Source organism: Anneissia japonica, unplaced genomic scaffold (assembly GCF_011630105.1).
Source record: "Anneissia japonica isolate Jap-2015-1 unplaced genomic scaffold, ASM1163010v1 scaffold287829_len2072220_cov186, whole genome shotgun sequence".
Classification (NCBI taxonomy): domain Eukaryota; kingdom Metazoa; phylum Echinodermata; class Crinoidea; order Comatulida; family Comatulidae; genus Anneissia; species Anneissia japonica.
The window spans coordinates 1,165,126-1,190,125 of NW_022716075.1; the positions used below are offsets into that span (position 1 = coordinate 1,165,126).

The 25,000-nt window shown below is 33.1% G+C and overlaps 2 protein-coding genes across 6 annotated transcripts in view; both read right to left on the reverse strand.

Moving 5' to 3' along the window:
* The window catches only part of LOC117109583 (EF-hand calcium-binding domain-containing protein 6-like), a 21,275-nt gene extending 6,675 nt beyond the window's left edge, over window positions 1–14,600 (reverse strand). Inside the window, exons 1-15 of one of the 4 annotated variants that reach the window (XM_033251952.1) lie at window positions 14,552–14,600; window positions 10,198–10,373; window positions 8,099–8,205; window positions 7,599–7,825; window positions 6,764–6,967; window positions 6,148–6,394; window positions 5,609–5,757; window positions 5,332–5,442; window positions 4,898–5,018; window positions 4,571–4,741; window positions 3,888–4,123; window positions 2,979–3,318; window positions 1,861–2,109; window positions 1,078–1,313; window positions 126–341 (exon numbers count right to left, since the gene is read on the reverse strand). In XM_033251952.1, coding sequence (XP_033107843.1) covers window positions 126–341; window positions 1,078–1,313; window positions 1,861–2,109; window positions 2,979–3,318; window positions 3,888–4,123; window positions 4,571–4,741; window positions 4,898–5,018; window positions 5,332–5,442; window positions 5,609–5,757; window positions 6,148–6,394; window positions 6,764–6,967; window positions 7,599–7,825; window positions 8,099–8,205; window positions 10,198–10,373; window positions 14,552–14,568 — 2,807 coding nt within the window. In that variant the 5' untranslated portion in view covers window positions 14,569–14,600. Of the gene's footprint in view, window positions 1–125; window positions 342–1,077; window positions 1,314–1,860; window positions 2,110–2,978; window positions 3,319–3,887; window positions 4,124–4,570; window positions 4,742–4,897; window positions 5,019–5,331; window positions 5,443–5,608; window positions 5,758–6,147; window positions 6,395–6,763; window positions 6,968–7,598; window positions 7,826–8,098; window positions 8,206–10,197; window positions 10,377–14,364 lie in introns of all 4 variants that reach the window. The other 3 variants (XM_033251953.1, XM_033251954.1, XM_033251956.1) reach the window with 3 other exon arrangements.
* Window positions 14,601–16,521: 1,921 nt separating this feature from the next.
* Window positions 16,522–25,000, reverse strand: part of LOC117109608 (low-density lipoprotein receptor-related protein 2-like) — a 51,599-nt gene continuing 43,120 nt past the window's right edge. For both annotated transcript variants that reach the window (XM_033251988.1, XM_033251989.1), the window contains 9 exons: window positions 24,732–24,872; window positions 23,813–23,929; window positions 23,036–23,149; window positions 22,579–22,698; window positions 21,325–21,342; window positions 20,902–20,976; window positions 20,138–20,228; window positions 19,397–19,466; window positions 16,522–18,081 (listed from right to left, as the gene is read on the reverse strand). In XM_033251988.1, coding sequence (XP_033107879.1) covers window positions 17,896–18,081; window positions 19,397–19,466; window positions 20,138–20,228; window positions 20,902–20,976; window positions 21,325–21,342; window positions 22,579–22,698; window positions 23,036–23,149; window positions 23,813–23,929; window positions 24,732–24,872 — 932 coding nt within the window. In that variant the 3' untranslated portion in view covers window positions 16,522–17,895. The remainder of the gene's footprint in view (window positions 18,082–19,396; window positions 19,467–20,137; window positions 20,229–20,901; window positions 20,977–21,324; window positions 21,343–22,578; window positions 22,699–23,035; window positions 23,150–23,812; window positions 23,930–24,731; window positions 24,873–25,000) is intronic.

A 25,000-nucleotide genomic window follows, 5' to 3' on the forward strand; every position in this document is an offset into this window, starting at 1 on the left:
ATTGGCACATTTTAAACCAGAGAAACCTGAGTTCCTAAACTCAACTCCCTTTCTTTTGTACCAATACACACTTCCTATCTACATCACTATTAATGTTTTCCATTTTTTAAGTTGATTTGTCTTACCTTTTCCAAAGCAGGCCAAACTCTTCTCTGGTCATGGGTATCATAAATGTATACAGCAGGTCACGGAGTTCCTTTCGTGTGATGACACCATTGCTGTTTTTATCAATGGACCTGAAAGCTTTCGCTAGATCCTGGTACTGACGTTCCGCCTTAGCAACCAAAATCTGATGCACTTCATCTGCAGCCATTTTAGCTGGTGCTAGAGTGCTGTTATATCTGAAAATTAAAATGTAAGTTGAGAGCATTTGATTTGACAATTTTACACACAATTCATTGACAGACGTTACCATAATGCAAGGTATAACTTACACTAACACTAAATTTGACCCAAAGACTCAACTACGCAGGCGTCCTTGAAGTCGCAGGAGTCTCCCAAAAATCAGGACGGCCTCCCGCACTCCCGCATGCAAGCATGATATTTGCATGTTTACTGTTTTATATCAACTGTATCACGAAAGTCAGTGCCGATTGGCAATCACCATACACAACAAAATAAAATATATTAAGAAAACTCAAACCAGATCTCCTGGAAGGGATTTTTTCCAACATGGGACCAATGCCTATGGCGAGCTGCAGACAACCATCATACAAAGAACCATACCTCGTTTTAGAGAGCATCACATATTCGACGTTCCTCTAAAAACCTGACCGACCAGCTCACTGAACCTGATAAAGTCAGGTTGTCAATATGTTGAAAGCTTGCATAAGCAGACATCAATTAGTTTACCCAGATTAACTACTTAAAATATAAAGTGCACCCTCCAAATTGAGACCCCTCTAATTTGAGACCACTTTTTCAAAGAACCAAATAACAATCTATTAACACAAAATTAACCCTCTATGTGGAGACCAAAATCTGAGATCACACCAATTTTCAGATCCCTAACATGGTCTCAAATTGGAGGGCGAAGTTTAAAAACCAGATGAATTTCTTTGAACATTCATGACTCACCTATGATCCGAGTCCAGCCATTTGTGGCCTTCATCAGTATCTACCACCTCAAATTTGTCCAGGAACTGTCGATAGTTGAGCTTAGTTCGCCTGCTGATACCAAGACGAGACATGAGTGCTATGAATTCTTGATCAGATATTACAAACATCATGGAGTCCATTACTCGCCGAAAATCATCTCGGCCTATTTGTCCATCATGGTCATCGTCCAATTTGTAGAAGGCATCCCTTAAATTCTGTGAAATTATTAAAGTGTATATTCAAGTTTATATATAAAAAATAAACAAAGAGTAAATTAACCAACTTGAAAGACACATACTCTAAAGTAGGATTTGTATATCACATGATATAGAGGTCTCTACGCGACTGAATGCGAGAACCAGAAATACAATTTTTAAAAGTTTTCTCTTCTGCCATATTCCCTTCTATTACTTTTCTAATCACAGTACTACTGCTACCAATAATAAGTAAAAATTAGTTAGAGACATCTGATGCATAATAGCAGTCAGAATTATTCTTCCATACATTCTAAATTGACAGGAAGGCATACATGTACAAGAGTATAGATATGCAGTGTGATGGACAGCATGGACTAATCCATTGAAATTATTGAAAATTGCAGAACCACACCTTGCTATAATGTTTTGAATACCAAGTCCGCACTTTTTAAAAATTAAGTAGATTTAGGGAAAAAAAAGAAGACATGATTATAAAGTACTGGGTCCTATAATTAAGTCATATACAAAATTATTAATGTCCACTGCTAAATATCATTCCACTTACTCCATAAACTTCCCTAAGTTTTTTAAGTAGCTTGGATCCAACTTCCTCTGCAGTCATTGTCTGTATCGGGAGGTTGGTGTATCGGTGGTTTGACGTATGCTGTATTTCTGCACCAGGTCCATCTACACGCAGATCTTCAAAATGTTCTATGAAGTCAGTGTAGGTTAGTGGGGTTTTCGAAATACCGATATGGGAACAAAGAATGTCAAACTGTTCATCTGACATGTACATACCAAAACTTTCCAACACCTATAATAAAGACAAAAATTTGGTTTATCAGGTCTGGTGAATTTTTGGAATCATTGACATCTTCTTCCACTCTTCTCTATGCAAATTGTGCTCTATGCATTTAAAAAAAAAATTGTATAATAATAAATTTGAGAATTTGTATGGCGCATGTTAGAAAATATTATTTTTCGCTGGCGCTTAATGATAAAAGAAAAATTGATTAAAGAGATAGGCATTAGTATCAGAAGTTTATCTAAGTTTAGGTGGAAGAGAGTTTATATAATTATAATTTCAAAAGCGACAAAAGAAAAAGAATGTTCACCAGTACAGACATGCAGCACTCTAAGGATAGATAACCTGAGAGAGTTTGTCTTGTGGAAGGTAAGGATAATTGTTGTGAGATGGACCCCTAAACCATATCTGCAATTAGGTGATTTAAAAAAAATGTTGACTCTATAGACCAACTAGTTTTGTTCTATCACTATCAGAATAAGATAAGATAAGATAAGATAAACTTTATTGGTCTATTCACATATAAAATTACATAAACAGAAATGTTTCTGGAATCTGGCATAAACACGTACATGTCAACACCAACAAACATTAAATTACAAAAGCAAAGAAATTGTAACGCATCTATTCATTACATAATTTAAATATTATATATAAAAATATTTTAAATATTAAATATTAATTAAAATTATAGTTATTTACGAAAAAATTTCATTTACAACAAATTGAATTGAGTATTAATTAAAATTATAATCATTTTACAAACAATTTTATTTACAATAAATTGAAAAAATTCAATATCAAAAATATCATTTGCAGTTCAAATATATATCAAAAATATAAAAACTGCACATCAATGTATAGTAAAATTTTCAAACCTCTCTGAATTCCTTCTTGTACAGTTTTCCTTTTTTGTTTTTGCAATACCGCAAAAAGTTCTGTCGCATCTGTGATGACTTCTGCGACATTCGGTCCTTTAACTTTAAGATGACGGTATCTGCTGACATCTGGTTGGTTTGGTTAAGGGCGTTCATTTGAACTTGCTGGAGACGCATATCCAAGTCTGCTTGCCGCTGCTGTTCCTTGAGGTCACTAAGAACATGGATGTGTGTACTGGTGCCTGTGACATCTCCTGGTGAGGCATCAACACCAAGCACATCCAAGAACTGTGCCAAATAAATCTTACCATCACTTCCCTCTTCACACTGGTTCCACAGACTGAAATGTGATTTTACAGAATTGACAAACTTATGATAGTATAATACATACTCCAAGTATCGAAGTGCACGCCGTTGTGTCGGGATTCAATATTTTGACATTAATTATGTCATCATCAGGAATCACTATTCTATTCTATATACAAACTTATAGAAGTGTACATGAATAGAACATATCACAGGGATTATACCAAATTGGAAGAAATTATTTCCAGGAAGTTTAAAAGCAAATCATAACAATTCTACTTTTATTTTGCTGGAATTGGTGACACCCATCACCAGCTGGTTTCCGAGAGGCAACTGACATTACAGTAGCAAATATCATGAATTTGTGAGAAACAGGTTAGTTTCAAGAATATTTTTGCTTGCTTGCAGGTTGCAGGAGGCTGTCCCGATCTACAGGAAGACTTGGTACCCCTGAAATCAGTATAAATTATCTAAGCCAAAGTTATCATAATGGAAATGAATTACATATAATTGTAACATTACTATAATGAGCATTTCCAACTATTAGAATGCTTTATAGAATCTTATTTTACTAACTTCATTTCATGTTTCACGATTTCTTACCTGTCAAGATGATCATTGGCCAGTGCCATTACATGTCGGTTCAACAACTTGCGTAGATTCCGTTTTGTGATACAACCAGTTTTATCCGGATCCATGCTCCTAAATGCTGTACTTAATGGTTTCCAATATTCAACTATTTTTTCCTTCAAGAGGTCTTCCACGGTACTCCATGCAAGTGTAGCCGGTGCTGGTTCACTATTATACCGGTGTGCTGAGTTCAGCCATTTATGCCCTTCCTGATAATTAGTAGATGTTTAATTATTATACATACATTAAAATGCAGGTATATATCAATGTAATATCATTTTAATGATTAATAATATCTCATACACAAGTATAAAGTATTCGTGGCTAAAATTTTATACAAAAGTATGGTACATTTGTTATGATTATTGAAATAATTCATACAGAATTACTGTTGTATACTACAACAGAATGAAATAGTTCTTTTTTTTTTTTTTTAAGAAATTAAGATTTAAGAAAACAAAAATATGAAACTAAATTTCATTAAATTTATTATATTTTTGGTTGAATAAATGGAATTTATGGCAAAAAGGTATATCTAACAAGTACATGTAAAATTATACTATCTTGTAATGTTTAAGGTAATCATTTTCGGATTATAATTTTTTTTTTCTAGTGGTAAGAAGTGAGGGAGTGTACGAGTAAAACAAAGAACTTACCTCAGTTTCTCTAACTTCAAAGAGGTCTAGGAAGTGATGGTACTGAATGGAGTTTTTGCAATCTGCATCAAGATAATTCATCAGAGCCTGCACCTGACCTCTATTCAGGTGGATTGCAAACTTTTCTAGAATCTTCTTGAATTCCTTCCTACTAACTTTTCCATCATGATTCTTTAAAACAATATTAAAAAAAATGTGTTTATTATTCAAAACTGAAAAGTTGCTTTTATGGCTTCTTTTAAAAGCACCGCCCTAAATCCCTGACTGACGACTGACAAATTTGGCCCAGAAACGGAGAGGAATTTTAAGAAAAGATAATCAACTTACATAATCGAAGACAAGGAAAGCATCTTTTAGTGAAGTGTATCTGCTAGTAACATGTTTGTGCAACATCTTCAGTAGTTCTTTCATGTCCACGTCATACTCTGCCTCTCGAATGGGATTCACTCTGAGGAGGAGTTAAAAATAAAACAAACATACATCATGGAGGTATATACACAAATAAAATACATAGCTGACATGGATCATAATGATGGCACAAATGTATCAAAAAAACTGGAAGCAATTCACAGGAGTATATATGTATGAAAATGTATTGTACACAAATAAGAAATTATTTTGGGAATCCTCTGTCTGTTGGTATTGATTTTGTATAAATATAAAATTTGTTTTTGCCTGGTAGTGCACCCAATTATGTTAAATTAAATTTATTCATTTACTTTTATTTAAAAGGTATTCTGTAGACTGTTCTTTTAACTTACTTGTGATTACACTTTATGGGTAATGTTTGTCCGTTTCCTTCAATTCTTGGATGCTGGAATTTCTCTAGGAAATGCTCCCATGGAACCTTGTGCGATGCTTTCAGTCCACAACTGGAGTTAACATTATATGAGATAAGAGCATGGTTACAATATTTGAATGGGTAGGCCTACATAGCAGAACTTTTTTTCCTATACCCAAGGTACAACTCAATTTAAAATGTTTGTGAGTTTGAACCTAGGACCATGCAATACATATAAATGAAAAAATAATGCCTACCTATCCATCAACTGTGAAAAAAGCTGGTCAGACATTGGTAATGTGAAATGAATGAGGACAGATTTCAGGTCTTCAAGAGTTATGTAACCATCTTGCTTCGAATCAAAGGCCATGAAGGCTTTCTTAAGGTTCACATAGTTCTCTTTCATCTGAAAAGAACAAAAGTAATGAATGAATAATCATGAGCTCTTTTATAAAGTCTTACTTCAAAAGATGTGTTATTTCTCTGTAGGTGTATTTGAAAGTAATATTAATAAAATGTATTTTTTGACGACCATACAATTTCGATTTAAGTTAATTCAGAATAAAGCCCGGCAGTCACTGTGTTGCTCGACAGGCATACAACGAATTCAACTCTGCTTCCTGTGAGCTGTAGATTACGCGACCACGTCTGCTGATTGTCAGAGGCAGTCTGAACTTATTGTCATTAAAAATTATTCGGTGCGCGTGCGTCATGGCGATGCATTCTGCATTGAATCGAGTCGGCTGATGACAGCCAGGTGTAGCGAGTACCCGCCTTAACACTGCTTAAGACTTACTCTTCTTCGTAGTTCTGCTTCAATCTGTTTAAAATTCATTCCTTTCACCATGTCATCCGTTCTGTTGATCACTGCCAATCTTTCTGTGTCCTTCTGACGAAGGCTCTGCCTTTCATTGAACCCAAGTCCCACCTTTGCTCCCTCTGGCATCACCTTCCTTTGTCTGTCAACATTGATTCCGAGTCGTTTTAAGAATTCATAGTAGTTGACGATCCCTGAATGATGGAAGTCATACCGAGCCCATAACCTAAAACAATTACAATAGTTACATAAATGATTAAATATAACAATAAATAATGATTAAACTCATTCAAATTATGTTACATCTGTCAGATTCACAATCTTAATTGCATTTGGTCATGTAATTATTTATTTCTCATGAGTGATAGGCATTTAATAGTATCCTAATAAATGTAAATATTTCTGATACAACAAAAAGTGGATCAATCATTAATTTGTTTGAAAAAAATTTGTGTACATACTGACAGTAGTTAATAAGGCTCTTGTGTTAGTGAGGATTTGTGAGAAACAATAATCTTTGCTTCTAGGGATGAAACCACACTCCTGGTATCGCAATACCGATCAACAGGCCAATTTTCTCTCAATATACACATACCTATCAAATTGACCATCAGACATACGTAAGCAGTAATTCTCCAGAACTTTTCGCATCTCATGTTTTTGAATACGGCCGTCCCGGTTGTAGTCAAATAATCGCAACGCCCTGACAACATTTTTCATGTTGGCTCCGATTCTCTCGCGTAACTGACGTTCTAGTACATCAACACCCATGTCATGTGGAGATTGTGTGTAGCTATACCTAAAAATTGAAAAGAAATTATTGAGGATTATAAAAATCAAAAAAGAAAAGTATACAGACTGGGCTTACTGTATGTGTAGAGGTATGTGTACACCTCAGATCACATTTACAATAAGTAGGTCTACATCTATAGGTAGGGCTACATACCGTAAAAACTCAAATAGAAGCCCCATTGGCCATATAAAAGCGTGTCAGTATCTATATTATTTTATTGTACTAGCATGGTTAAAAAAAAAAAAAACAAAAAAAAAACTATTAATTAAATTTTGAATTCCTTAGTTGAAAAATGTTGTATAGTAGTAATTCCAAAATTTACAGCATTCATTTTGAAATGGACCCCCTCTTTAGTTTGCTAAAGTAATCTCGAAATGAAACCATCTAATGATCCTAAGAAAAAAAACCCCAGGGTATCTATTGGAGTTTTATGGTACATTGACTATATGCACTGGGCAGGGAGAGCAGAGCTTATATTATTGGGAGGGCAATGATAAAGTGCTTAAATAATATGGCTACATACTTGTGTAGAGCTATTGAAACATGTAAATTGTTGAAAACAATTAACTACAAAATATAAGTATATACATACAGTAACTTTAAAAAACATACACAAATTTGACATTTAACCCTTTACCTGTGACCAGATGTCATCTTCCATGATTCTCTTGATCCATCTGACCTTCCAGCGAATCGGTCCAGGAAATCGCAATAATTGATGGTGCCATTAGAATTTGCTGGCACCTTTGCCATGACGCTGTCAAACTGTTCTGTGGTCAGAGGGAAGCAGAAGGTGTCAAGTACTCTTCGCAGCTCCCCTCGAGTTATTGTCATGCTCTGGTCAATATCATAATTTTGAAAGGCCTACAAAATAAAATAAAACAGATTTTCAAGGATTATCCTTCTATATACTGTGTTTTAACTGTGCATCATCCACTGTTTAATCCTATCAAAAATATGATCATGCCTAAAACTTGTTTTTACCTTGGGATTGGGTTTATTCATTAATTTACTCTTTACAAATGTTTTTACTAACAACACCGTTTTAGATTAATCTTTGAGTATTTAGCAAGTATAAACACTGTTTAAATGTACAAAGAAATAATACAACCCAAAATAATAACAGTAAGCTTTCACCTGTTTAAGGTTGTGATAATGATGTATAACTTTATCTTTTAAAAGCTGCTCAACTTCAATACTGCTTAGATTCACATTGACAGAGAATGTAGAAGGAGATGACGATCCTGAAAGAATAACATTGTTTATTCATTTTATACTGAACCCTCGCCTCCGGTAATGGGTATTACAATATCTATAATCTATCTATGTGTGTGTCTGTCTGTGTGTGTGTGTACATTCGGGTGCGTAACTCAAAAAAATAGTGGGCTGATTTACTTAAAATTTTCACACTTTGACAATGTTACAAACATTCTCGAATTTCGTGCTGATCGGAAGATGCAAATTTTAGAATGTTATTTATATATTTTCTAGCCAAAACAGACAGAGCAAACTTGAGCAGATCGTCTAGCCTCGTTTGGCTAGGCCGTGCATGACAAGCATATTGGCCACAGGCCAGTGTAGGGGGTGTGTCAATTTCTGGCCGGCAGACTGGACTGTCAGGCCGATGAGCAAACTCGTGATTGATGGGCTTGCCATGCGAGGCTGATATCCAATAAATTAAATATTCATAACTTTGTTATCTCAACCAATTTTCATCAAAAACACTGTTTTAAAGACGAATTTCATGCAGATTCTAAAAACACCAAAAACACAATTTTGAATTTTTCCTACAAACAGATGGTTTGCTAGAGCTGGTAACATATTGTCAACAATATTTAAAGCTCCATATCCGGCAAAATTTCATTTTCAGAAAAATATGAATTTAGACATTCCTAAACATAAAAAAAAATGCAAAACAAGACTATAATTTGATTTTTCGTGTTTGTGATAGGTTTAATGGCGAAGACCTACAGTTGGCGCCCAAACATTAGCTTAGGCTAGGCCTAGGCTTACAGTACGTTGATTTCAGGCTGTTATCAGACATAAAAACGGCTGACGTGATATTTTCTGATGGTAGTATCACACTTATGGAATAGAATATTTTATTTCAATTATTTTCAACTTGTCAAAAATGATTTCGACTGAGATTTTGACAATTAAACAAACACAAATTCAGACCTACTCGATCGACTGCATTGTGCAAGGTGCGAGACAAAAAACTAATCTCATCAGATAGGGCGCACTTTATTTATTGCTCAAGATTGTATTGGTGCCGTAAATAGTTAAGTAAAGCAGATTAATTAATGCTTTTAATTAGGGGCCGTTCAACACATTCAATTTTCACAAGTGTACAAACAGTAAGCAGGGGGAGCGGGTAGACAAATTTGTACACTTTTACATATGCAAAAAAATGTTGATTCAAGTAACATGCAATGTAAAATAATGGTAAAATTATAATGTAACCATTGATATAATATTCATTTTTTTATAGCAGCCAAAAACCAGGGGTTTAGCCAGAAAAACGATATCTAGGCCGCCCAAAATGGAAGCCAGCGGGCGTGGCACTGAGCCAATGGGCATGCCACGCCCATGGGAATCCCCACCAAATAATGGTAAAAAAACAACATACTCAATCAATAAATGTTGTTTTTATCAAAGAAGAATGCGGCGGGTTCATGAAACAATTACCCTACCTACTTTGGACGCTTGACTGTATTAAGTAAAAGCAGCTGGTTCTCACGAGCATGCCAGCGGATGCATTTTACAACCTCTGAATTTGCCAAGTAATGATATAATCTCTAATGATAATAAGTCTCTAAATTCTAAACTAAAAATTATGCTCATAAATTACCTGGTTTATAATAATTAGAGTACTGCATTTGCATATTTTTCTGAAAATTGTGTATTTAGTGAAATGAAAATAAATAAATCAAAAATAATAATAATTTGCAGGTAATGGGACTGAAGTACTAATATACATTACCCACAGAAAAGAGCTGAATATATTGACACTTAAATTTAATAGTATAACTAGTGCTAAAACACAATTAAATTTGTAAATGAAGTTCAATAATCCATTAAACTCTGTGATAAGTACCTGTGACTTGCCCTCATAATGGGTGTGATATGAAATTATCATGCCCATAATGTGTGATAATGGCATAATCACAAAAAACCTGTGGACAGAGTATAAAAATATTCTCTATATACTAAGAACAAAACATGAAATTGTTCACCTGCAGACCAGCTTCTACTGACTTGGTCAGGTAATGACTTCTGGTTACTGGGTCGTCGCATACTCTGAGCTGTTTTAAGGATCTCACGTGGTGTAAAAAACACTCCAGATGAAGCTGGTCGTATACTCAGGCCAACAGAATCTGTTGGTTGGAACATCTGGTCCAACATGATGGATCTGCTAGGAGAAAAAATATTGTCAAGCGTATGTACTATATACTCCCCAGTTTCAAATGTCTGCACCACGCACAGGTGGGCAAAAAAAGAAATCCACAAACCCGTCTAATTTTGAATGATTTCATGGTACAGCTACATTTATACTAGACACGATTACGACACGACGGAAATAATACAGCTGCGCATAGTGTTAAAGAATACAAACTACACGATGATATGTCGTTGTCGTGTCATTATCGTGTCTAGTGTAAATCCAGCTTAATTCTTTATCTAGGTCTATATAGTATAGGCCCACTATTTTAATTGTCTCCCTGCTAAGCCAGTTAGCCACAGGCATTACCGGGCCACAAATTTATGCAAGAATACCGTATCCATGAAGATGTTGCATACGACCCCCAGGAAAGGTGCTTCACAGTTGGGTCATTTACCGTGATATTTTGACGCTGAGGGTACCATCAAAAATCCATGTTGATCAGTCACACTGTGAAAAATAGGTGCACCTATGTCCATCACATTACAATTGGCGATGTAAACAAATCATGCCCTCAAGCGGCTGATGTAAAAAATGATCTAATTTTTTTTACTTAATTAGCATAATCAAAATGACATTCAATACAAATAACCACAACTAGGGAATCTTTATTTTACTTATAGAGATATTTGGTTGTGAAAAAATAGCTGATTAGAATAAAATTAAGAGATACACTTGTAGGAATTTTTGCAAACTACAGAACGCCTGAACACAATAATTAAATATAAGCGTTTTCTCCGTTTAAGTACTTATTTTCTATACATAACACGAGCTGACGAATATCCGTTGAATTATTTTGACAGATACTTGTCACCCTGTGCGAACCCTCCTGTGATCTACTTATCAAAAACACGCTGTATTTGTGCACATTGGCGATGTTTTGTTTATTTCTTACATTTACATTCATTCAGCGTAGGCCTACTGAATTGTTTAAATGCTTAAGTAAATAATTGAAAACATAAATTATGTGGATTAAATTATCATAGAATTTACAATAAAACTTATAATTTATAAGATTATTTTTAAAAACAGATAACATTTTTATTTAAAAAACAGATTTTACATAGATTTTACCTAGTGTACATATTTTTATAAATTATGATCAACAAATATCTCATTAATCAAACTATCGTAAATAGGCCTATGAAAGTATTATTAATTCATTATTAAAGTATTTTTCGAGCACTGTTATTATTATTATTATTATTATTTTATATTATTTATAAACCATAACATAACATTACATTACATTACATAACATAGAAAACATGAATTATGAGGACAAAATTATCATAGAAAATAAACTTATAATTTATAAGATTATAAATGACCTGAAGATATACATGTAATACCATGATATTCACTGGTAGCCAAATATTATGTCAAAAAATGGCTAATAATGATAATAATAATAATAATGATAATAATAATAATTACTACTGTACATGTTATAGTAATTACTGTATACAAACTTCTACTATATTGTTATCATATCACATAATCATTACTCATAATATCATTTTGTAATAGACCTTATTTATTTAAATTATATTATAAAAAAATGGAGACTAATCACAAGTGACAGAAAACTAGAGTTGACGCCTTTCGGGAACAAAAATATATTTATTTCTTCTCGAACATTTAATCGTCCCTACCTCCTTCTTCATTGTGATATCTTGCATAGTTTGTAATATTAATTGGCATAAACACTAGGGCGTATACTTGATAAAACAACAGTAATGGTTTATGTACCTGGACAGGCTGATGTATGTCAATAAGCTATAAATATATAGTACTGTATCATAGTTAGGCCTACAGTGGTTCAGGAAGCAATCAACAAATTTATCTACATACAATGATAATAAAGTGAGTTATCCCGAAGTCAGTAGATATTTGATGAAAATGTGTTAAAAATAAAAATGTATAAATAAATATATTTTTTAATATTAAATCTCATTTTCTTTTATTGTACTCGTAAACCCAATGGAATCTAATTCATGAATTCGAATAAATTGGTCTTCCTGAATCTATTCATTTATAATATATTTTATATTAATGCAATCTCCTTTACTCAATATATATTACAAAACAAAAAAAAACAAAAAAACAAAAAAAACCCTAAATACTAACACTTTTTCTCTTCCCACATTTATTTCAATCTTATTTCATAAGAACTGTATATTTTAAAATTTCAATTTTTATAATACACATCATTTTAATAGATAAGGCCTATTACATTACAATATTATAATAATATTAAATATGTAATAATGATAACAATAATAAATAGTACAATTTTGAATATCTATAACATAATACAGTAGTAAGTTTTAAGTTCACTAGTCTTCATGTGTTGTGCCCTAAATATACAAAAAATGAATGTGTATGAGTACAATGGGGTAGAATATTTCATGAGGCGAAAGATTGTATGTTCTATTCAACGAGGTGTAGCCGAGTTGACTAAAACATCCAATCTTTCACCTCATGAAACATTCTACCACATTGTACGAATGAGAAACATTCATTATTTGTTTTATACAACACCTCCTTTTATATACATCTCCTTCATGCTTCTTCAAATGCATTTCAAGGGCCCATCATCCTTTCCAAGGCGAGCACATAAAACTGGCATAGCCTAGGAATCGAGGAAGTTCAACTAATAAAATAGAATCATCCTCACCACTGAAGCTAGTGCAATACTCCATATGGTTAACTGCATATTTTATTGCCTTTTATAGTTGATTCATCATCACTTTCTTTCAGTAATTCCTCCCAACCTTCTTCGCTCAAAATTACAAATAGCCCAGTACCTAATGGATCTGCCATTATATCGGTGGAACGAGGGTACTGAAAGACCAACTCCTTGTTGACGCGCGGGTTGTAACGTCGTCATGGGTGGCCTAGACGCACTAACATCATTTTTCTCGTTCGCTTTACACTTAAAATTTTTAATGTCTTGGAGATGAAAAAGTATTATTCAAAGATCGTTGACAAGTAGTACTCAAATAAACCATGGAATAGCCTTTTTAAATCAATCTCACGTGACCTGTTTTCAACCAATCAAATTAATGGAATATATGACTACATGTGTTGTATAATTTAGAATAAATCTCAATGAAATGTAACATATAAAGGTCATGGTTGGACGCATTTCTGCTGACATCAATGTGTTAGGCCTACTGTAGAGATACTCAAAGTCAACACATATACCTTCTGAAGCATGGTGGCAAAACCTGTAAAAAATAGTGAATTTTTACCATAATTCAGACAACTACAGACATTCCAATACCTAGGCCTAGACCTAAAAAAAAAAAGGGAGACGGGAGAATTTCTAGGTGAAGGACGCCCCGATTCCCACCAATTAGTGAAAAGCGCCCTCAATGTCGAAATGTTCTGATAATCAGCAAAGAGTATAAAACTGCAAGACCTCTTGCGGTTTTATACTCTTTGTAATCAGTAACGTCTTCCGAGTCATAAATAAACGTAATTTATAAGATACCTATGGTTTTTTAGTTCAATGTGGCCTAGGCCTAGCTAGGTAATTAATATCATCTATTTTACTGTGCAAATCCCATGTTTTTTTACAGGTCGTATGTTAAAATTTCGTGGTGGTACTTTAAGTACAACATATCTAGGCCTAGCGTAGCCTAGGGCCTAGGCCTAGTCCTAATTTTTAAAGAGAACTTGAAGTCGGCAGACTGGGAGATAGCATGAAAATTCGGGAGATTCCAGATCGAATCAGGATGATTGGAACTTCTGCAACTATCATCACTTCAAAAGTTGGTTTTTATTGATTATTAGGTATTTTTCTACTCTCGCGTGGTAGTATTTTAATTATTTTTGCATCCGTGTGGTCTTTTAGTAGGATCCGCCGTACGTCTAGCCTAGGCCCTAGTGGCTATCCTTCTAGGCAGTGCCTTGCTTGTGATTAAACCAGGGAGTTGTTATAACTGTAACCCACTGATTAAACTTACCTCTATCCAGCAGGGCAGGCCTAGCCTAGGCCTTGTTGTGTCTGTTTAAAAAGATTCGGACAGTCACACCAGAAAAGCCAACGAATCTACTAATTGCTGGCAAATATCGTCCACATAGAGTGTTGCTACGTCTTAAACATTAAAATGTCAAATTAAAGTGCCAAACAACAGCACCTTTTCACAGTCCGCATCCATGCCGTCAGCAAGCCATGGCCAATGTTTACAAGGGTCACTTGATAACTCAGGGTTGCTAAGTAATGCCTGGTGGCGCTCTAATAATAATAATAACAGAGCCATAGATAGAAAGAGTTGCGACATTGAGAATTTAGAAGCCATTTTGTTTCATACGCGATGTGCGTTCTGTGTCTAACATGATGTGCGTTCCTGTGTATAATATTGTATAATACATTTAGCGGCCTCATGTATAGTTTAATTTCATTTAATCTTTTTTTTCATATTATAAAATAATACTGTAATAATTTACTATATTTAAGCAGTTCTTTAATCCTCGCCGATAGACCAAGAGAGCCCCTCGATGGCAAGCATTCTTTAATAGTAAACTTTTTTTCCACTGATCTCTGAGCGCAGAGCGGCGCTATACGATATTTGCTGCAGCAGCTATTATTTTTGTAATAAAACATCCTACATTTATACGCAAATTATAATTTATTTTAATTTATAATTATTTGTATAATTTGAAAATTATTTTACATGACTATTCAAATAATTGTCTTTTTATCTAACTTTTTAAAATATATACTTTATTTTAATGAAAATGATTGGCTACTGCCGCTCGAAACCGTGACGCAGACCCAAAAGTAGTCCAATTAACGGAAACCCCTATTATGGGGACACTTTCGGGACCAAAAAAAAAGTGTCCCCTATATAGGGGGAGACTAAGACAAAAATATTAAATTGTGCTCTTAATATGGGTTTTTGGCATGTTTTCGTACAATGATGACATAGATTCTTTATAATTTTATTTTAATTGACCTAAGAATGAGTTAAAGTTGAATTATAACTAGTAATATACAGTATAACAATAATTTGCAATGCAAAAAATAAATTATTTTTGATAGCAAATCAACTGATATGTAATTAAAACTACAAAAGTTGTATAGGCCTATCTTCTCGATATTATTTATTTCTTGATCCGAGTGTTATGTTTTTTTAAATATTGAGCTTTCTGTCGGATGTACAAAATAGAGTAGCATAGAGTAATGACTTTTAAGTAGAAGTCAGGGTGCAACTGTACGGACAATTTAGAGAAAATTCATCGTAGCCATTATTTATTATTAATACAGTCCCGGCGTCATTCCTTGAATCGGGACAGTACGTACTAATTTACCGCTTGGAGTTCACGATGTACACATGACATGGCTCATATACTAATTATAGTTCCGTGCATTTTAGAATTCTGAGAATATTCATCGTAATTGTTATTTTTTTTTAAAGAAACATCGTACTGTACCGACGTCATCTAGTTTTCTACACTAAATTAAGTGTATGGGTAGACTTGCATGGTCTTTGTCTAATTATTAAATTTATATCACCATAAGTTATAAAAATGTGTAAAATATAAGCATGAATCTGTACTTACATCATTGGCATATCTGCTCCCCCACCCCTACCCCCGAAAATGACTCGCGTCCCCTTCCCAAAAATTCATGGTCAAGTAGGCCTAGTTAAAAATCACCTAAAATCACATTATTTTGCGAATTAGCGCCCCTCAACTGATCACCAGCCCCCCCCCCTACCCTAGCCATTAGTCCCCCCCATTTCAAGACATCTAGATACGACACTGACTTACATGTCCAGATGAATGAAATACTCAAACGATGTGCCACCAAATCGTAACCAGCCTTCACCATGCCCTCACGATGTCACCGGGGACGCAACTGCCAAAAAAACTATTTTTGGCAGCGAAGGGACGCTACCAATAAACAACAAACTATCGGGTTTCTGGGTTGATTTGCAAGGTAGTACATGGCTCAACTATTTTTTACTAAGGGGTTAATTGGTAAAATCGCACACAAATCATATACGACGTTACTGACAATGCCGGGGACGGCAACTCGATTTTGAGATTAATTTTTCGAATAAATTTATACTAAATAACTAATAATGACGAACTATGCTCAAAGTTTAACTCAAAAGTGTTCATTTAATAAACAATGTTATGATAAAGTATAACTACAGTAGGAAACTGGTTACGGGCCTGATTGTGTAAATTACACACCTTTGTGCTGGCTGAAGACTCCATTGATACTTTCATTATACCTTTCCATCGTATCAGTATGTTAACAAATAATGTGTAAAGTAAGCTGAATTTGGATTGTTACAAAGAAAGAACTAACATTATAAATACCAGGAAACAGTGAGTTCACTGTTCCCTGATGAATACTAACAAATACAGAACTGCTAGATGTCCGAATCTCAAAATATACTGTACTACCACAAACTAGAGGGCGTCTTTCAAAAGAACGTACCGGTACCTATAAGAAAGAACGTTTCAAAATAATGGTAGTCGGACCTCTTGCAATTCTAGGCCTATATTCTTGGTACTAATTTGTTTATTTTAGACTTAAACTTGATTATTTTATTATTTTTCATCTGCGTATTATGTATACTGTACATGGAGTGTTGTACGTTTTGTACAAACTGAAATAATGAGATCACAACTGTATACATTCACATTACGTGACACTCTCATGACAATAGTATGCGATAGGCCTACCTAAAAATCAATTATTTATATGAAATAATCCTCCTTCCACCTTTTGCCGCAGGCAATTCTTTAACTTACTGCTCATGACGTCTAAATCAGTTGTTGGCTAAAAAGTCTATAAATAACATAATTAACAATGAATCCCAAAATACTAGAATAAATAATAATGTATAGAACCAATAGGCACCTAGTTCTCAAATTGTTGAATCGGAAACTATGTGGGGATGCTACCGATTGATATCCACCTCGCCCAGGGTTCGGGTGGTGGAATCAAGGAGGTCAAGTGTACACATGTGGCTTGCGTGCATCTTTCGGAAGAGTAGGGAGAAGAGGTGGGCACCATTATAAATGGTTTATTTCAGCCCCTGTCGTTATGGAATGATGTGAACATGAGGTAACTGAAGCGCCTCTTTACGGCATTTCGACACAATGACTTTGCAAGTTATAAATCATTCTTCTACCTTTACATTTAGCCTATCTTATAATTATATGCAGTATTTTGTTTGTTCAACTGTTACTTAATATTTCCAACATTTATATAGTTGTAAATTTTTGATCCATGAATGCTCAATCACCATTTATTAATATCAAATCGTATAATTAGACTACTTTAACGATAGAAAAATTTGACATAGAGTTCGGAAATTTACAATCTATACGTCGTAGTATTTCCGGTTTTAGTATTGTGTTAGTTAACTGAGACCCTTAAAAAAAGATTTTTGTTTACTTCACTGCAATTTGATAATTCATATAAACCCTTTTCAGACATTTCGATATTAAATATCACAAACTAAGAATAAGAAGGAGGAAACTTCTCCGGTTCTGTAGCTTTAAGAGGTGGTATGCCGACATATTCCTCTAGATCATCAATTGGAACCTTCTTGATATCATCATCAACCTCGGTACTAACAGCTCCACCAGTTACCATAAAAGTTGGATTTTCTACTCCAATATTCTCTGCATCATTACTAATTGGCTATAAGAAAAAGAAGTATCTGTAATGAATCGGTATTTGTATATCAGTCATAAACTTTATAACCTTAACGACGTACCAGTAACGTCTTCAAATCTTTAAAGTGATTACAATATACCGTATAGCAGTTTATTAAATGTAATCCATTTAATGTGTTTGGTGTTATCAATAGGCGGAGGCATATTTATTTAATCATCACCTTATTCAGATTCATAAAAAGAACATACAGAGTCAAAAAGTATCAAAAGATCAAGAAAAACGAATAGATAAAGGAACAAGAAGCCCTAGACTCGTCCATGCAAGAGAGACAAAGACGGACATTTATTTAAAAAACATGGTTACAGGACGGACACAATTGTATAAAAATATATGAGTAGCGGTTACTCGAAATTTAAGCCAAAATACAGTATCCAAACGTTTCTTTAAAAATGTAGTTAAAAAATAGAACAGAACAGAAAAATACATTTAGGGCCTATTAATTTAATTAAAATTACATTATTATGTAAACAATTAAAATTGTATTATGCAGTATTTATATTATTGAAGAGAAAAATACTTCCATGTCTTTGCAGTTTGAAAAAATATATCTGTTAATTTAATTGAAATTACATTATTTTATATACAATTATTAGTTTTATTATATTTACATTTTTGAGGGAAAAATTACTTCCCTGTTTTTGATCATGTACATACACATATACTCGCCACTAAACCAGGACACATTTTGTCCGAAAGCTCTGGTTCTACTTTTCCCAATTATCTTATACGTCTATATTTAACTAGCTTTTACTAATCAATTTTGTATTTCTACCGAGATGCAGCCATTGTTTCCCACTGCATTGCTGTTTTTACAGTATTTTGTCTTTCAATTTATATACATATACATATACATATACACACACACACATATATATATATATATTATATATATATATATATATGTATATATATACATATTATATATGTGTGTGTGTGTGTGGGTGGGTGGGGTGTGTGTGTGCGTGTATGCCTATATGTAATAAATACTACTATTTAAGAGAAAATTGGCAAGAGTAAAAAGCTCAGTTCTCTTGCTTTTATAATGTAGATGCCTTAAATACTACTGAGTAGCTACTGACGTTTTCTACGAAATCAAATCTGATCAGAAGCAACTTCCTTTTGATCACATACTGTACAGAGCAGCTCTAATTTAGAAATCATTCATGCAGAAGAGAAATCAACTTTGATACATGTACGCTCTCTCAATTTAAGCACTGGAACTGGAAATACAGGATCTTAGGAATACTATAAAAAAAAATAAATTCACGTAGACACTTACCACTGTATCTAGTGTCAGTTGATCGCTACCCATCCTGTAGCTCACAGCAGGTGTCATGTTCAGTTTCTTCCTGCAATGTAGTACAAGAAAAACTATATTATAAATAACCTAAAAAAACATCAGTTTAGACGATATCGCATCATCGCATCATCACCATCATCATCATCATCATCATCATCATCATCATCATCATCATCATCATCATCATTATCATCATCGTTATTTTTTTTTAATAGCCATCAGCATTTTCACCACCACCAAATCAGTAACCATCAGAATCTGCCAAATCATCCGAAACATCTACATCATCATCATCATCATCATCATCATCATCATCATCATCATCATCATCATCATCATCATCATCATCATTATCATCATCATCACCACCATCACCACTATCATCATCGTCGTCGTCATCGTTATCATCAGAATCACCACAATAATCAGCATCAGAATCATCCACATCATTACCATCGACATCATCTTCACCATCGATATCGTCGTTATAATTTGCATCATCGTCGTTATCATCACCAACATCATTAGCCTTAAAATCATTATTACTATCGACATAATCTGCATCATCGTCATTATCATCATTACCACCACCACCACTACCACCATCCTCATATTAAACCATTATCATCAGCATCACCATATATTAATATAATGTTAGGACAAAAAAGTGAGTTAACTTCAGCATATATCTTAGAAATATAACTTTTACAATACACATACTGTTTTCGCATTGACATTAAGAGAAGGAAGCAGCAGACAAGGATGACAACTGCAGCCAGTACAAGAAAAGTTGCAAGGATTGGAACCACATCTGAAAAGGCATAAAAGAAAAATATATGCAATTGAATTGAATACAACATAATCTGATATTTCTGTCAAACTGAATGAAAATATTTAAAAAAAACAATGTAACTAAAGTACTGTCTTGTATTTGTACATTAAAAACTTTACCAACTGAATGTACTATAGAGACTTATTGCACTTGAGAGAAAAGAAGTTTTAAGTCGGTTTGTTCTAATTACTTTAAGTTGTTTAAATCTTCTTGATATGTTTATTTGTATTTCATTATGTAGAGGATGCGTTTCATTGCTAATTGTTTCTTGCAGTTTAGTTAATAGCTTTCTAAAAGATTTATTTTGAGGGGAGGAGGGATTTACATTTCTATTGATAGTTTCTAGCAGCCTAGGTTACTTTGAAAAATTATATCTTGATTAAAAACAACAGCTGGGACATGGTTTAGGAATTCCCTATGTACAGAATTATCGTATCCAAAGGCTCTTTTAGGATTGTAATTTCACAATAATGAAATCTAGAGAGAAAAATTGTCTTAATAATACTTTCTGAAGGAGAAGACTATTTAATATGAAAATGAACTGAAAAAAACTATTTAGTCAAAATGAATATTTCAATCTGGTATTTGCTATATTACAATAATAACATGTTTATGTATGCAGAATATTAGTTTAAAATTGATAACCACTTACCACTATTTTCGTTATTTTTATTTGTGTTTGTGTTCCCTTTAGTGTTAGTTGTAAGCATTGGTTTCATTGTCGATCCTATGATTACAGAATGATAATTAAAATAAAAACATCGAACTTATATATTTATATAACAACAATTAAAAGGGTTGAGCGATTTGCAAATATCTTCAGCAGAGTGCTCAATGATAGGCCTAATAATTAACAGCGAATTAAAATACTTATGATACAATACTTATACACGCTTACATATACAATGGAAAAAAAAATATTGATATTAGGTTTGGTAACCCTTATAAATGCAATAATATACATGCTAAAGGTAATGATAACAATGGTTACAACAAAGATAATAGTGGTTATATTAATGAGGACGGTGATGATCTGATGATCGTTATAAAGGCGGTGGTAAGTACTTGTTCTTACCTGGGGTGGAACCAGTAACTGTATAAAAAAAAATTAGAAACTTCAAATATTTTGCACATTGAGATTGTTATTTAAAGATATTCAAAAAACAATTATTTGTGGTAAACTGAGAAAAGAAAACTAAATACAATATTGAAACTATTGAATCGCTAACGTGCTTTAAGATAAGATAAGATGCATTTTATTGCCATAATTCAAACATGTAAACATAAGGGGTTGATGCAATTCCAAAAGTTAATACGGTACAAAAGCCACAATGAAAAACGTTAAATAGGCCTATGTAGAAATTATAATGAAAAATATATATAAAAAATACTTTACAAAGTAATGGCATACATATAAAATTTATCCTAGTTAATAATAAAAATACAATGAAAATTTCACGAATAATGCCACCACAATTTTGAATAAGTAAAAACACCACGAGGCATAATAATAATAATAATAATAATAATAATAATAATAATAATAATAATAATAATAATAAAATTATCTTTAATCGTGAACCTGATTGCAGGCTCAATAGTGAGTCCGATCGTTTAGTAGTAGCAGACACTTGGTGTTTGCGTTGAAGGTTTTGCTTCATCAGTCACTACTATATTAGTTCTGGAAAAATGTGTTATGTTCGCACTGATGATGAGTATATTAGTCGAAACATGTCTGCTATTGCCACACGATCGGGCACTGAGCCCGCGATCAGGTTCACGATTAAAAACGGTTGTTTGTTTTATTAAACGCCTCGTGATGTTTTTACAATGGAAAGTTATCTTTTAAAATTATCACTGGCTATTTGGATGGAGTTGAAAGTTAAAGACTGTCTACATCGCTTGGTCTTACACCGGATTGGCCTTAGTTTTCCGGATTTTGTTGTGACATAGACGATATAAAGTGGATGACCAACATCATTTATGATTTTCCAAGCATATTATTTACATTCTTCAAGTACAACTATTAGGTTTCTATGATTTTCACAATTCACTGCCAAAATATTTAAATTTATACCAATAAGAATTTACAGGACCTATGCCAAATGTGTCATAATTGGTATATTATGTATATGATGCTTAATATGTAGAATATTTACTAATGTACTCCTCATCTTTCATTTATTTTGTAGTAAAATTTAAAAAAAAAAACAGAAATTTATGGGAGGTTTTAGTTTTTAGTGGTGCTTTCAATTAACTTATCCATACACAGAATTTTAAATAATTACTCATAAAGTTATATAATATAATTAAAATATAGTGTACGTACAATTTCGACAAATAAAGCCAAAATAACCAGGGGCACATATACATCTGTAGCGGGTTGCGGTACGAATGCATGTTCCGTTATTTAGACAGGGGTTGGTGGCAGGCCTACACAAATCAGCTTCTGTAAAACATAAAGCAACAAAGTATAAAATACTACCAATTACAACGGCTGATTATTGTATAACGTGAGTCATGTCTTCAGAAGGGCGCTTTCATATGGGAAAGGCGCGACTATACAAGAAAATGCTATTCGTACTTAACTATAATTATGTAGCTAAAGCGTCTTGAACTGTAGTAAATTTACAAGTTTTATTCGTTCAAGTATACTGTTTACTTAGGTTACATAATAAGGAGAGAAAACTGAAGTGCCAAACAGAGTTACAAATGGGCGCTTAGGTCATCAGCAGTTATTATCTATTGTAATACCATTTTTGCACTATGTAAATAAATTTAAATACCTGTTTCACAACGTTCACCAGTGTATGACCTTAGGCAAAGGCACCTGAAGCCTGTGTTAGTATTTTGACATAATCCTCCATTAATACACGGATTTGAAAAACAGTTGTCGATTGCTATAAAGATGGAAAACAATAAGATTGAAATACCACAAAATCATAATAGGGGAACAACGTTGTATATTGTTGGTTTTATGAGATTGAAATTTTAATGTTTTTATGAAGAATTTATTAATATAAATCTAAGCAACATTTTAATAATTTTTAATAATATATATACCAATTACAACGGCTAAAATCTAAGAAATTTGTTTTCTTTTCCTAAATGACAAAAATATAAATTAACATTATTAGATTAATTATTATAATTAACATAATTATACTATAGTTTTTGACCGCACCATCTACTTCACCAACCCCAGAATGTAAAATATAAAAAAAAAAAATGAATGTAATATGCCTTAAGCCCTGTCTAGACTATAGAATTATGCTTGGCAAAGACATGTGACATGCCTAATTATGGTCACGAAACATCACACATTGATTTTATATATAGACACATCATGACAACAGGTTTTTTTTTGTCTAGTCTGGAAAGAGCTTAAGATATCACCTGAGACACTGTCTCAGATGTTGGAAAACCATACACAATTGAGAGACCGATCTGGCTGGCTTTACATCGCATAATGTTTAAAAAAAATCCGGTTATGGCTTTCATTTATTGAAAGAAACACTGATTTACACATGCTTTTACAGTATAAAAATTCAAATAAACTTTACCATTTTCACAATTTTTGCCATCAAAATCAAACGGGCATAAGCAAGAGTATCCGCCAGTGGTGGTTCTGGAGCATGTTCCATCATTCTGACAGGGGTTGGAATCACATTCGCTGACTCCTAAAAGAAAGAAGTAAAATATTATAATACTGTAAATGGATCATTATATTGATGATAATTAAGTGACCTGCTTATCGATTAAACATGATTTATTAGGTAACTCTAGATATGAATAATAATGGTGAGGGTATAATATTTTGCTTCATTTAGAAATTCGATTCTAAATTCGTTAATGAATACATATAATGACATTATTGATGATAATAATGATAATGTTATTGTTAATAATAATTACTCAAATAATGTATTTGAATATTTAAATCGTTAACAAAACGATTTAAGTAAGCATAATCTAAAATTTAAAAAAAAACTTAAAACCTTATGCAACTTGCCGCAAACAAGCAATTTTTGACCCTGAGATATTTAAAGTGACACCATTGAAAGTTATTATTTATTTATAGTTAGTTTTAATGTATGTGCAACTTATTGAAACTGTTTTTCTTTTTTCTCTTGCATTATTGATCAGAAATATATTTATATATTTTTGCAAAACAATAGTTTAATAATAATAACAAGTCAAACAATAAATAATATCAACATTATTGTTGAATAATTAACAACAATATTCTGCTCTTCTTTTTAAACAATATTTTTTACTCACGTACAATTAACTTAGTTATTACATCCCTAAACCGTTGTGGTCTTTCATAGTGTAGGTAAAGATACGTACATGACATGCACTCCTATTCATATTATTTTAGTAATAATTTAAAAACTGACTTTAATTACCAAAGTCTAAAATCAATGTAATTATGACTACTTTTGTTCTGTTATTTTGTTGTTATTTTGTCTCGTTATGTACCTTGCAGGCAGGTATATCCATCGGTTGATCCATAGTCCTCTCCACACCTACATTGGTAACCACTGAAATTATAGACACCGCTATCGAATGGAACTATTAGGCACAGGTGGCTACATCCGCTGTTCAAGCATGGATTTGGAGCTACAGAAAGAAAATATGCATGCGTATGCATAAAACAGAAATGATTGCATGATCATGATGAATTCTGCAATGGGAAATTTTGTATATTTAGCCTATTTATTTATTATTTATTTGAACTTTATTTAACT